The sequence below is a fragment of the Leuciscus leuciscus genome (genome assembly GCF_965113295.1).
Source record: "Leuciscus leuciscus genome assembly, chromosome: 1".
NCBI classification, from domain to species: domain Eukaryota; kingdom Metazoa; phylum Chordata; class Actinopteri; order Cypriniformes; family Leuciscidae; genus Leuciscus; species Leuciscus leuciscus.
In genome coordinates, this window is record NC_138725.1 from 3,284,253 (window position 1) to 3,298,161 (window position 13,909).

At 38.3% G+C, this 13,909-nt stretch overlaps 2 protein-coding genes across 2 annotated transcripts in view; one reads left to right on the forward strand and one right to left on the reverse strand.

Annotated features, from left to right (window-relative positions):
* Positions 1–13,909, reverse strand: part of LOC309479756 (uncharacterized protein) — a 223,481-nt gene that overhangs the window by 117,021 nt on the left and 92,551 nt on the right. The gene's annotated exons all lie outside the window — the stretch shown is intronic.
* LOC309480196 (uncharacterized protein) lies at positions 4,274–12,826 on the forward strand (the record flags this gene model as incomplete). The annotated part of the gene is made up of 2 exons (XM_082144600.1): positions 4,274–5,331; positions 12,269–12,826. The coding sequence occupies 2 exons, from the start codon at positions 4,274–4,276 to the stop codon at positions 12,309–12,311; spliced, it is 1,101 nt and encodes a 366-aa protein (XP_082000726.1). The 3' UTR covers positions 12,312–12,826.

The window sequence follows — 13,909 nt, forward strand, 5'->3', positions numbered from 1 at the left end:
CTCCGTTACTCTGCTCACGGACACGACCCCTCAAACAGGGTGACTTTTAACACAATCCTAGTAGTTCCGGAGATATCAACCAACCAAACGCAATGCAAAGGTGGGTGCGTCACAGAACGGTGGCAGGGTCTGCCTAGTGTTTGCGCAGCGGTCCCAACAATTGACTCTTGCGTCGGTTTTTATGGCTGACACTCCGAAGCACCGGATTGCTGAGGTCACGCACTGCGTGCCGCCGCCCGTGGCAGAGGTAAGAGAAGCTCAAGGGTCACCGCACGGTCAGTGTCGGAAACGTCAGTCGGGAGACTCACCCACAGAGGTCAAACCGGGACTTTCCTAGTCCACTGCAAGTGCTGAGATTCTTGCCTTGAAGCGGAAAAACCGAATTAAAGGGGTGTATGGTCTTGTCAGTTAAAGGTGAAACAGAAGAAGGTTAGCGGTTTCTCGATGTAGGTGGAAACAGGTGAAGCGGTGCGGTAGACCACTGTAGTGGTTTAATAGAGCCTCTAGGGGGCGCTCTTCCTCTCGTCGGTTCGCCTTAACTGTTGGACACACTTAAACTTTTAATTCAAAATTGGCTTAAAATCAAATCCAAATAATCCTGGGGTACCTTAACAGAGAATTCGAATGGTTATTTATAACAATCAAACAACACTTAAGTTATTTTGTAATGATTACAAACTAATCATTCGAAATCAGCATCTATGGAATGAAATTCAACGGAGTAAATTTGTAGAAAGCTGACTTGGACAGGGAGCTTCCACTAGGGGGCTCTGTCTTTCTCAGGGGCTATGATGATTGAAAAAAAAAAAAATTACTTTTTTTTTTTTTTTTAGAAATGGAAGGATTTCAACAACAAAATAAAATAATCACTATAACATTGAAGTTGTTATTAAATGATTATTTAAAAATTGGAATAAACCCAAACAGAATCATTAATGTAGATTTAGAAGTGGAAACACAGCAGGGTATAGTGACCCTGAGGAGAAGAGGGATAGTTGACCTGGAGGGGTGTGGCCACGTGGGGCACTGTCCTCTTCCGGGTGAACTATCAGTGCTTTTGGGTTGAGACACCCTATAATTTCCGGTTTCCTTTCTGGGAATTTAAATTCACAATAAACTGTCTCAGTCCAAAATACAAGGGTTGTTTTAAACGAACTTAGCGAGCTGTAAATACAAATATGTATTTAAACAGCGTCTTAGATACTTACGACCGCGAATTTATTTATTTATTTATTTTTTTTATCACCAAAAATCAAGGCGGAAGGAAATGGCCGACGGGTGTTTACCCCGTCGTCGACCACGCGGTGGCAGTGTTGCGCTTACGCGGAACAAAGACACGAGGTGGTAAATTTAAAACATGAGAACAATACACGCCTGTAAGATTGACTTCAGCGATCGCAATTTCACGCGTGCAGGCCTTTTACAAACACAAAAATCACACTGCAAATAAATTCTTTAAAAGGTCACGCAGACCTTTTGCAAACACAAAAATCACACTGCAAATAAATTCTTGAGAGATCACGGCGGATCTTTTGTTTCTGTTCTGTGCAGAACTATAACGTGGGTTTCTTGCTGGTTAGCAAAGCCAGTGGTTTAACCCGTAAGTGTCGTTGCTAGCGACATACAATATAGAATATATTCTTTCTGACCGGAGTAGCTTACTTTGACCTCGGGGTTTACAGAAATACCGGTAACAATGCCTGATGGACTCCTTTGTTCCAACACAGGTATTAAACAGAATTACATGTACGGTCAAGCAAAAGAGATGTTTATTTTCCTCTAATTTTGGACTCGCAACACTACTGTAAACTTAACTGCAGTTTTTCTCCACGACCAGACTTAACTGGTGGGTTATGGCTTTTTGCCCTTTGATCAGTTTTTCGAGTCGACTTATTCAGTAATTCAATACTTGTTCGGTAACGTTACAAGATTCAAACGCGCACAAAAACGTTAAACTTTCAAAAATCACACATGAATATCAAATTGCACAATTTGTATCAAAACTGAGTATGAGAGTGCCCGCATTCTCCACCAATATTTATGTAACAACAATGACTTTGTGTTGGGGAATTAATTAGCTCAAATTAGCGGTAATATTCATCAATGTGAATATGCATCTGTTGCTTCCATAAATTAATTTATTCAAATTAGGGAATAGGTCAAAATCTCGGCTTGTATCAGCGATTACACAATTACTTGTAATAATCACTGATAGAGACGGGTAGCATTTACTCAATTTGGGGGAATTTGAGGTAGAAGTTGAGTTTGTTCATTTACCATGCAGACTGGCCGTCCAGCGGACAGAATGTATACTTTATGAACGGAAATCGGGCGTCTTTAACACTGATAGATAACACTTTCTTGTGGCCACAAAGAAGATAATTATCTCCGTGTTTTAGACAATTTTAGGTTTCTTTTAAGAATAACCAATCGTAGAGCTTATAAGGTAAAATCTGCACTCATCAGGGACTCAGAATTTGAAACAAAACAGGCAAACTTAATTCAAATGATTTAACAAAGTTTATTTAAACAAGCTAGCGATTACACAATTATTTTAAATCACGCAGGAGTAAAAATGCATAAACAAAACAGGCAATATGACGATCGTAATACAGAGATACAACAAAATAAAAAGGTTTTAGAGAGAGATTGGGAGAGAGAGAGAGAGAGAGAGAGAGAGAAAACTCAGCGAGAGGAAACTAAGTTGAGATACGAATGATTTTAGGTGTGTGTGTGAGAATGGAGGTGGTAGCGTTTGTAAGGTGGGTGTGTCGCTCCGTGAGCACGTGGTAGTGTGTTTATCTCGGCACACGTGGGTGAGAGTATGTGTGTGTGTGTGTGTGTGTGAACGTATATGTTGGTGTGTGTGAAAGAGAATTTAGAGAGAGAGATAGAAACAGTTTTAGTCATTCACCACAAAACCCCAACGTTTCTCAGTAATATTTAGGCAACTTTAAACAGCATTTCCTTCAGATTGCAAATTTAAAAGATCTACGTTACTCTGTTTGAAAGATCGGCCTTCCGTGGGTGCGTTCGCCTGTGTTGGAAAAGACACCTGGATCACGTGGTCACAGCGTTCTGGTTGCTATGGCGACTTGAAGCGAGCGAAGACTCAGCAAAGATTATCTTTAGCCTTAAGTTGGTTTTGTGGGTTGGTTTCAGAAGACTATACTGAAGTAATGGTAGTTCTAAGAAAAGACTTGGAAATAAAAGGAAAATAAAAAGCGAGCGGAGCTTCCTTGAGGGAAGGAGGCGTGTCTTCTTTCTCTCTGGCGGACTGCGATGAGAGGAAAGGGGCGCGCAATTTTAAAGGGCTAAACTCACGCCTCCCTCACGTACGTGGGCCAATCGTCTTTAACAACGTATGGGCCCACCTCCTGACGTTTTGAGGTCTATACGCCTCCTTTTCCGCGGGGTTTTGAACGATGAATTCGTCCATAACTTAATACCACTGGTATTTAATAAAACAATGCATTCTCTGATATTTTGTGTTAAAGATTCAGCATCGTTGTTGTTCGTGGAACACGGCAATACCGCGAATGACAGTTCTAATATCTGAAATCAAGGAGGTACATCATTTCTTGTAATTGTGGACACCACAGAGTGATTACAGGCCAACAAACTACATAGGCATAATATTTGGGACAGGGGATCAGACACACATCAAGAAAATACATTTAAAATATTTCATACAAGGATTTTGGTCCCACGTGGTGGGATCTGCGTGTGTTTCTGCGTGTGGGTGCGTGAGTGCGTCTTGAAAGTTCATACCCGTCCGCTGAACTCTTGTCCCCGTCACTGCGGGTGAGGCTTATGTGTGTGCGTGCGTTTGGCTTTTTGGATTGATGTATTAGGCACAGACCACATGTTTCGGCATCTGGTCTCTTACAACACTGTTTTATTGTTGTGAAGAGTTAATTAGTGTCTATGTGTAAATCAGTGTCCGAGGGACTCCCTAGGGGGGAGTGCTTTCGGGATCGCTCTCATTGGTCAGCGTGAGGCTCTCCCGGCCATAAACAGACGGTCTCTGTTGGTTTAGACGTAAGAGATCATGTAGAGTGAGAGATAGTCAATGATTTACACCATTTTTCGGCGCCGTTTGGGCTGCACGTCTTGCGTAGAGCAATCTCAAAACAGCAGAGGTGTCGTAAATGAGAGTTCTTTGGAATGTGAGAATAGCTTGAGTCAGAGCGAGACAGGGGTTTTGTAGATTTAGACTGAATTAATTAATTTGATTTAATCACCATGCAACTGGTGATCTGCTCTCCGTTACATGAGGATCCACACCGGAGAGAAGCCGTTCACATGTGATCAGTGTGGAAAGAGTTTCACACACAAAGGTAATCTTAATCTTCACAAGAAAATCCACACTGGAGAGAAGCCGTTCTCATGTGATCAGTGTGGAAACAGCTTCACAGCCAAACGAAGTCTTGAGATTCACATGAGGATCCACACCGGAGAGAAGCCGTTCTCATGTGATCAGTGCGGGAAGAGTTTCAGGCAATCAGGAGGCCTTAATGCTCACATGATGATCCACACCGGAGAGAAGCCGTTCTCATGTGATCAGTGTGGAAACAGCTTCACAGCCAAACGAAGTCTTGAGATTCACATGAGGATCCACACCGGAGAGAAGCCATTCTCATGTGATCAGTGCGGCAAAAGATTTACCTGTGAATCAGACCTGAAGAAACACCTGGCAGTTCATACGAAGGAGAAGCCACATTCATGTTCTGTGTGTGGAAAGAGTTTTTCACTGCTGCAATATTTACATAAACATGAGAAAATACACACTGGTGTGAGAGAGTACATGTGCTTTGAGTGTGAGAAGACATTCACTAAACCAAGCAAGTTAAAAGAGCACCAGAGGATTCACACTGGAGAAAAACCTTACATGTGTTTATACTGTGACAAGAGATTCAGTCAGTCATCACATCTGAGATCACATGAGAGGATCCACACTGGAGAAAAACCTTACAAGTGTTCACACTGTGACAAGAGATTCAGTGAGTCATCACATCTGAAAAGACATGAGAGGATCCACACTGGAGAAACACCTTACAAGTGTTCACACTGTGACAAGAGATTCAGTGAGTCATCACATCTGAAAAGACATGAGAGGATCCACACTGGAGAAACACCTTACAAGTGTTCACACTGTGACAAGAGATTCAGTCACTCATCAGCTCGGAAAAGACATGAGAGGATCCACACTGGAGAGAAGCTGCACACGTGTGATCAGTGTGGAAAGAGTTTCTCTTTTAAAACTCACCTGAAGCGACACATGAAGATCCATGCAGTGGAGAAACCACATCAACACAGTCTGAGATCACGGTAAGTAGTTCATCTTTATGTGCTGAGAAACAAAAGCTGCTTTTCCACCTTCAGAAAAGGTTCCAGTTGTGTTTCCACTTGAGCCTGGTACGGCATGGCACAATTACAAACCGTTCTCGGACATATAAAGTTGCGTTTTGTTCATATTTATGTTTTTCAGAGCTGTAAATTGACATGATTGAGCACACAATTAATCTATAATTATCTTGGTTGTTGATTATTTTCATGATCAATCTCATCAATTCCTTCTTGCAGCCCTAGTTAATTAAAGGTTGGATTGATCATCAAAAACAATTTAAGAAAATTAAACATGATACTGAAGAACACAGAGGTTGGTGTTTATTCTTATCTGTTTATTCGAGATTTACATTGTTTCAGGTAAAGAATATAAAAAGACATTAAACTAATTAAAATTGAACATTCTTTTTAGCATGTATATCAATGATTTACCCAAGGAGTGTGAACAATGTAATGTCATAATGTATGCTGACGACACAGTCATTTTTACACATGGTAAAAATGCAGAAGAGGTTGCAAAAAAGTTGACAGGCGTTATGGTAAAAGTTACATCCTGGCTCAATCAGAGTTTTCTGAAGTTAAATGTGTCAAAAACAGTTTGTATGTTCTTTTCTAAAAGACATAGGCCTGATACAAAGCAGGACATTTTTATTTCAGGAGAAAGATTACAGGTTGTTTCAGAATGTAAATATCTAGGGGTACATCTGGACTCCTGTCTTGGTTTTAAAACCCACATAAAAAAAGTTTGCAACAAGATTAAATTTAACTTGGTTAATTTTAGGTTTATTAGAAACTGTTTATCAAATGAGGCAGCAAAGATATATTTCCATTCTATGATTCTTTCTCATGTCACATACTGTTTGACAAGCTGGTCAAATACACATTTGATAGTCCTAAAACCATTAGAATCATTATATAAACAAGCACTTAAAATTTTAGATAAAAAACAATTCAGTTTTCATCATTGTCACATTTTAAATAAGTATAACTTGTTTAACTGGGAAAATCTAATCAACTTTAAAAATGTTTGTTTAGTTCATAAGATTATGCATGGTTTGGCTCCTCCTCCTTTGGCTGATTTTATTAAATTTAAATCTATTGAAAACAGAATTACAAGAGGTGCAATTAGAGCGGATTGTATAATTCCACGTAGGAAAACATCGTTTGGTCAAGCAGTTTTCTCATACAGAGCTTCACATCAGTGGAATACTGTACCTCACTTAATTAGAGAGTGCTCATCATTTAACTCTTTTAAGCTTAATCTTAAGAAATGGCTTCTTCATAACCAACAATGTGAACATTAATGCTTCTCCTTTATTATTATTATTATTATTATTATTAATCGTATTATTAATTTTATTTATAAATAGACCTAATCAGTCATATTTAACTCATAAAAATATCTTTTTTTATTGTGTATATGTATTTATATATATATTGTCTTTTTGTATAATATGTTTAATTGTATTTTACGGAGGTGCTTACAAGTTCTAGTTTTATGATTGTTGTAGTGTATTGTTGTAATGTTTAACTCTTTTTTCTAGTTTAGAGCCTAATAACATCTGGCAAAGGGACTACCAATGAAAACTAGCCTTCGGGCTAATTTGGGTACATTTACATTTATGAATGTTAATTAATGTACACTGTCCCTTTTCTAAATAAATAAATAAAATAAATAAATAAATAAATAAATAAACATTGAACTTTCTTGATTTTGTCATTTTAGACATTCACGCTGGGCTGGAATATTCAACCGCTAATGATGCTATGCTTTTTTCTTCAGATAATATTTCTACTATTTGCTTTGCCCTTTAAAGACAAGTGCTGACCAGATATAAACTTTGAGCTGCTGCAGATTCACATTTAAGAGCATTTGGTGGCACTAGTGAAACCAGCATGAAATAATTTGGACCAAAATAATGAAACAGGCGTCATCTCAGCTTTGCAGGAAACTTTACTGAACAATAATTTTTTGATGATAAACAAAATCACGTTGAAAGCATAATAAAACAGCCGTAGAGCAGATAAATACAGACTGACGCACAGGCTCCACCCACTTCCTCCTCACTCGCGCCGCTGCTCATGGGTAATGTAGTTTGTTTGAATATATTGTAAAGGTTAACAGCAAAACGATCACAAACATTAAAGCAATTATAATCATTTAACCTTATAATTATTCAGTGTCAATCAACTGCAACTTAGAAATTGCAACATAGCATTAAATATTGGAATTACTTTAAATAAAACATTAGCATTTCATTGACACTTTGAACTACACTCTAAAAAACAATGGATTAAAAACAAGCCATTTTGGGTATTTTATTGACCAAAATATGCAGCGATTGACTCCATAACCTGTCCATAAACAATCAGTGTACAGTTCTGAGAACATATTTTATCTTTCCAAGCATTTATATTCTGTATCTTTTTTTGAAAAAAATCATAGAAATTTTACATAGCGTTTACATCATGTGAAAAGACCGACGTGAGACTCGTTTAGGTGACTCACATCACGGCTCTGTATGTTCTTTTCTTTGAATTTAAATAAACAATATTCAGAACAATAACTAATTTATAGATTAAAAAAATTTACACAAACATGTAGTTTACTAGCCTGGGAAAACCCAGACAACTTCCGGCAAATTCAGATTTGCTCGAGAAGTAGTTTGGCAAAGAGCTCATTCAAGCCCATTTCCATGGCCTAGAAATCGCGGCACCAATCAGAGACGTTGAGGCGGGCTTTACACAATGACGATCGCTCTGATTGGTTTTAGGTCTATCCAATTGCGCCCAGAGGCATTTGAGCGACGTCCGTTCAACTTTTAAATGCATTATTATATTCAAATTGCAAACACATGAGGACAGCCTCCATGAAAGACCCACTGGCAGATGAACGTGCTACTACATTTCTCTCCGAAACGGTAGGAAATTAAGTAAGGGTTAATGCCCGACGAGGTGTCCATTATCAGGTATTAATGGATGACGGCGAGGCGTGAACCGTCCGATGCGCAGTGGAGGACGGTTGCCTCCGCCGAAGTCCATTAATACCTGATAATGGACACCTCGTCGGGCATTAACCCGCTTATACCATGGTCACTTACGAAAGAAAGAAATATTTAATCAATTAATAATACTTTAATGTGTTTTAGAGTAAAAATCGTGAGGGTTTTTATTTATTAAGCTGAGCGCACTATTTAATATCTCCCGTATACAGGCGTTGCCAAGCCACAGCGACCCGACCGCAGCAGTTGATCAGTGAGTTTGAGCCAACGCAATCATTTAGAACTGTCATCAGGCAAATTGACGGGACGCCTTTCCTAGGTGTACATTATCACTTTTTAATGGACACCCTGCAGCCAATCAGAATCGAGTATTCACCCAGACCATGGTATAAATTAGATTTAATAGAGGATTTAAACTGTGACACGATGATTGACAGGGCAGTTTAAGTGACAGGATGCACGCGACAGATCCATCCGAAAAAGATGACGAAGTAGTATGTCCCAAAGCTTGCCTAATTTTTTGCTACACATTCAAAAGATAATACCTTTTCTTCACAAAAAGAGTAAATACTTTTATGGTGTAGTGTAACTTAGGCGAATTGGGACGCAGCATATGGCTTTACACGATGACGATCGCTCTGATTGGTTTTAGGTCTATCCAATTGCGCCCAGAGGCATTTGAGCGACGTCCATTGGTGACGCCCCTTTGGAAATGATTTGTCTATGGAGCTTTGCCAGACTATAACTCAGTTACTACTGAGAATGGTCTGGTTTTAACCAGGCTAGTAGTTTACTGAAGACACGCACCAATTTGATGGAGCTGCACTGCTCTGTACTGCTGCGCTTTGGACCAGCTGTAGTTTGTTTATTAAGCGTGCAGGGCAACCACCCATAATAGCATTACAATAATCTAGCCTTGAGGTCATGAACGCATGAACAACTTGTTCCGCATTTGTCAATGAGAGCATATGACATAATTTAGGTATATTTCTTTAGATGAAAATGCGGTTTTACAGATACTAGACACGTGACTTTCAAATGAAAGATTGGTATCAAAGAGCACACCCAGGTTCCTAACTGACGACAAGGACTTGACAGAGCAGCCATCGGGTGTTAGACAGTATTCTAGGTTAAGGCGAGACACAACAGGTGAACAGGGTAGAATTTTAAAATAATAGATATCACCATGAAACTTCCTCAGTTGATTACTTACACAAGTATATATAAAAAAAATGTATTACAAGTTTTTGAAATTTGTATGTTTGTGCAAATTAGGCATTATCTCATTAAATATGACACATCTCGAGCACGTCACGTGATACATCTGAATGAATCACGTTGTCAGAAATTGACATCAGCCAATGAGATTTTGATTTTAGAGTTAAATGCCCATTGTACTTTCACGATTGGTTGCTGATAAAAAGGAAATTACCATATTTGTATCTGACAACAATGTAAAACAATCCCAAAATCTCAAAATTGACCAGTGAAAAAAAACCACAAAAAACAAAAAAACAATTTGCCTGAAAACCCTCTTTACAAATAGGCAAACACAAATCACAATCAACACATATAATAAACATAGAATTACAAAATATATACAACTTACATTGAGCTGTAGAACCAAAAAAGGTTCCTCATAATATGGTTTCTTGCATCCGGCTCAGTTGAGCAAACACTCAAAGCCGTGCCCATAGATATCTTATATAAACGCTAGATGTCTCGTGCGCGCTGCTGGCCAATGGAGGTCGACGTCCGCATGTGGGGGCCATCTTGCCACAGTGTGCTCGCTCACTCGTTTAATGGTGCATGTACTTTTAAATAACCATAACTTGCTCAATTCTCGGCAAAAGTTGACGGTTTGGTTTGTTATAAACGTCAGAGATGTAGTTATGACACTGCATACATACACTGCATACATATGAATAATTTTAACATACATGTTCAAGCATTCGGAATTATAGCCACGTTAATAACGTTTGTAAGAAACCAAACCGTTTGTAAATCCGTCAAGATTTCAGCGAGATAAGAGGATTTGTGTGCATGCTGATCACTCACCTTACTTCACAGCTTCACTGTGACAAAATGGCCGAACGGTGATGCTGGAAGTGACTGCGCCATAAGACATCTAGCATTTATATATGATATCTATGGCCGTGCCAGTACCTCTCTAAACACTCTTACATGTCTCTCTTAAAAAGGATTGCCCTTCCTGTAGAAACCTCCCTAGATCCCCCTTGAGGTGGGGAGTAGCATCACAGTACAAGAAATGGAACAGCCTTTCAGGACTGTTGCAGTGTAGAGACTGCCTTTTCTAGTATCTTTGACAGAACAGGTAGATTTGAGTTCGGCCTGTAATTGACTAATTCTGTAGGATTAAGTTGCATTTTTTTAACAAGCGGTTTAATCGGTCACACTGTTTCTGTGAAATTTCAAAACGGTGAAATTTACGGTAAAAAAACCGGCAGCTTTGGTTGCCAGTATTTTACTGTAAAAAATATGGTGTCAACCTTTTATGTTTGTGCGGATGGGTGGCCGGAGCACGTTAAGGGTTTTCTGTTGGAACAGTGTCCCTAACTAATGATCTTCGCAACTTCACTGCTATGGTAATTTATTTTATCACTGTAAAGCTGCTTTGAAAAATAATATAAAATATGGTAGCAACCTTACTTTGGACTTAAATTTACGGCAATAAATAAATAAATACACATCAGCAGGACTTAAATGTGTGGTAAAAAAAACAAAAAAAACATCAGCTCTGTTTCCCAGTAATTTACCATAAAAATACAGTAGTAACCTTTAAGTTTTATGGGACAATCCTTATATTGCATTACCCGATAAACGCTATAATTCAATTTCTTTATACCTTTGTAATATACTGATAACCACCATAATAATGCAAACAAGAATACCACATGATGATTCAAAGTTCACCACCATTAGTTTTCCACAAGCTGAGGCACATATCATTATAAAAGAAGGTGCACAGTGTCATACACACAAATACAAAACACCATCATGGTGACACACACATGACTCCAAATAATGGCATAAACATTCATTAAACAATATATGATGTTATATAAACCCCAATTGTACATAACTGATAACAAAAACTAAGAAGAAACATAATTGTTTAAATGAAATAACATCAAATGTGAAGCGTCACGCAGGGGATTCTGGCAATGCCAATTTAGAGAAACAACAAGAACAGAAAAAATGGCATGTTCTCTAGGCGCCCCTTTATACTTCCTGGTCGTACTAGAGCATGACGTCATGGCTGACGCCGGCCAGTAGGATTGTCGTGTTTATACAGTGTTTCAGTCATCAGTCACGCTGAGGCGTTTCCCCTAGTGCTTTGACACAGTGCGAGTTCCCTTTCGAAAGGGAACTAAGCTTTTCAAAGGTTTGTCTTTGAATTAGTTGAACCAATTGCTTCGTAAAAAATTATTCACTGTTTTGAAACATTGAAAAAACGCCACACACTGGTCAGAATAGTGTAAATGCAACAAAAACTAAGGCCAGAAATGCATAAAAACACATTTTACAAACCATTGCATTCAATTAAATCAATTAAATGCAATCAACAAATCATTTAATATCATAAATATTAAGGATCTGTATAACATGTGGGTTTTTAATACTCAGCTAAACAGGCCAATAAGAGACTATTAACTATTCCTTTTAATTATACTAATGTCTCATTAAAACATCTGCAAAATGTTGTGACTTTCGCAGTTTGATTCACGCTCTGAACCACTGATTTGAAACAAAAGATTCATAAAGGTGTTTGAGCTTCGTGAAGCAGTGTTTCGAAATCAACCATCACTACTTTAACTACATGAGTAAGACATGATTAGCAAGCTGTTTGCATAAAATAGTCCTTTGAAACTCACTTGATTTAATGTTTCTTTTAGATCTGATGGACGTGAACAAGAAAGGAAAAACAGAAGCCAATAAATCTGTCTCCTGCCCTCAGTGAAGTCTGAAGATTCACATGAGAGTTCACACTGGGAAGAAGCATCTCAGGATTTCTCTCTGAAATCACATCTTCTCATTCTGAAGAAAGACCATTTAACTGTGATCAGTGCGGTAAACTGTTTCATTGGGCTTCAGTCCTGAAGAAACACCTGAAGATTCACACAAAGGAGAAGATTCATCCTTAATATTACAGCAGAAAAGACACAGTGGTGTGTGTTTCAGTGCAGGAAGGCCTTTACTATAGAAGATGAACTGAAAGAGCACCAGAAAATTCACACTGGAGAAGAAGGCCATAACACTTTAAAGAGAGATGCGAATCTGATTTAAATTTTTAACTCGTTCTTGATTGTTTTTCATCAGAACATCTAGTTTCTCTTCCACTTCTACTCTTCCATGCAAAAGCAAGATATACTTTTATGTATCTTTGAAACTGGACACTTTTCTTCTCTTCTTCTCTTGAGACGCTTTAGCTCTTATAAGTCAGTAAAGAGAGAGATCTGTCTCATTCACTTTTACTTAATGTTTGTATTTGTCATGTAATGATTGATTAAACTCTTTACTCATTTTATCAACATCTCATTGTTAGTTTATTTTCTTATTTTCTTCTGATTCTGCTTGAATTAGTTATATTTTTAGTTCTTAAAGTCATGAAGTAGACAAATGATTGCTTTTTGAGCTTTCCATGTTTTCATTTTCTCAATAGAGCTTATAAATGCCTAATAAATGATATTTCACTGCACACATGACTGACATTGAATAAGATTGCTGTCTGTCTTCATTATTAACAGTTTCACCCTTGATATCCAGTATCATGTTTGAGACTATATCAGAAGATGAGAAATCCGCATTAGTCCATTAACAGTAGAAGATCTTAGTGAAGCTATAGGGGATATCAATAGCGGTAAAGCGCAGGGCTAGATGGGATTCCAGTTGAATTCTACAAAATATTTAAATGACAGCTTATAAGACCATTACTTGACATGTGTGAGGAATCATTTATTACTGGAAGGCTCCCAGATTCATTAAGACTAGCTATAATAACTATAATATTAAAATCAAATAAACCCCCAACTGAATGCTCATTATACAGACCAATTAGTTTAGTGGGATGTGATACAAAAATACTTTGTAAAGCACTTGCTAGAAAATTAGACAAATATGTTCCCCAACTAATTATTGACGATCAACAAGGCTTTGTACAACAACAAGAAAAATCCTGATTTTGAAATAAAAAATCCTGATTTCACTGGTTTTTCATCGCCGAAGCGAACCAGAGCGTGTTGCAGGCACGGCAAAGATACGCAGTACTCGTTCCCTCTTCTAGAGAGAAACGAGGTTACATTAGTAACCAAGTATATTCTCTTATGAGAGGTTCTCTCGTACTGCATAATATCTTACGCTATGGGGAACACAATGTAAAACGCTGTGCATGCTGAGATCCAATACCAAAGTCCCAAGGGCAAGTGCCCGGGGCTCATATAGTACATGGTCATCAGGGACTCGCAGAGAGTCCAGGAAGAAGGGCTAGAATAGCATCATTCCTGTAATAAATAGCATCCTATAAAGAGCAATTATAT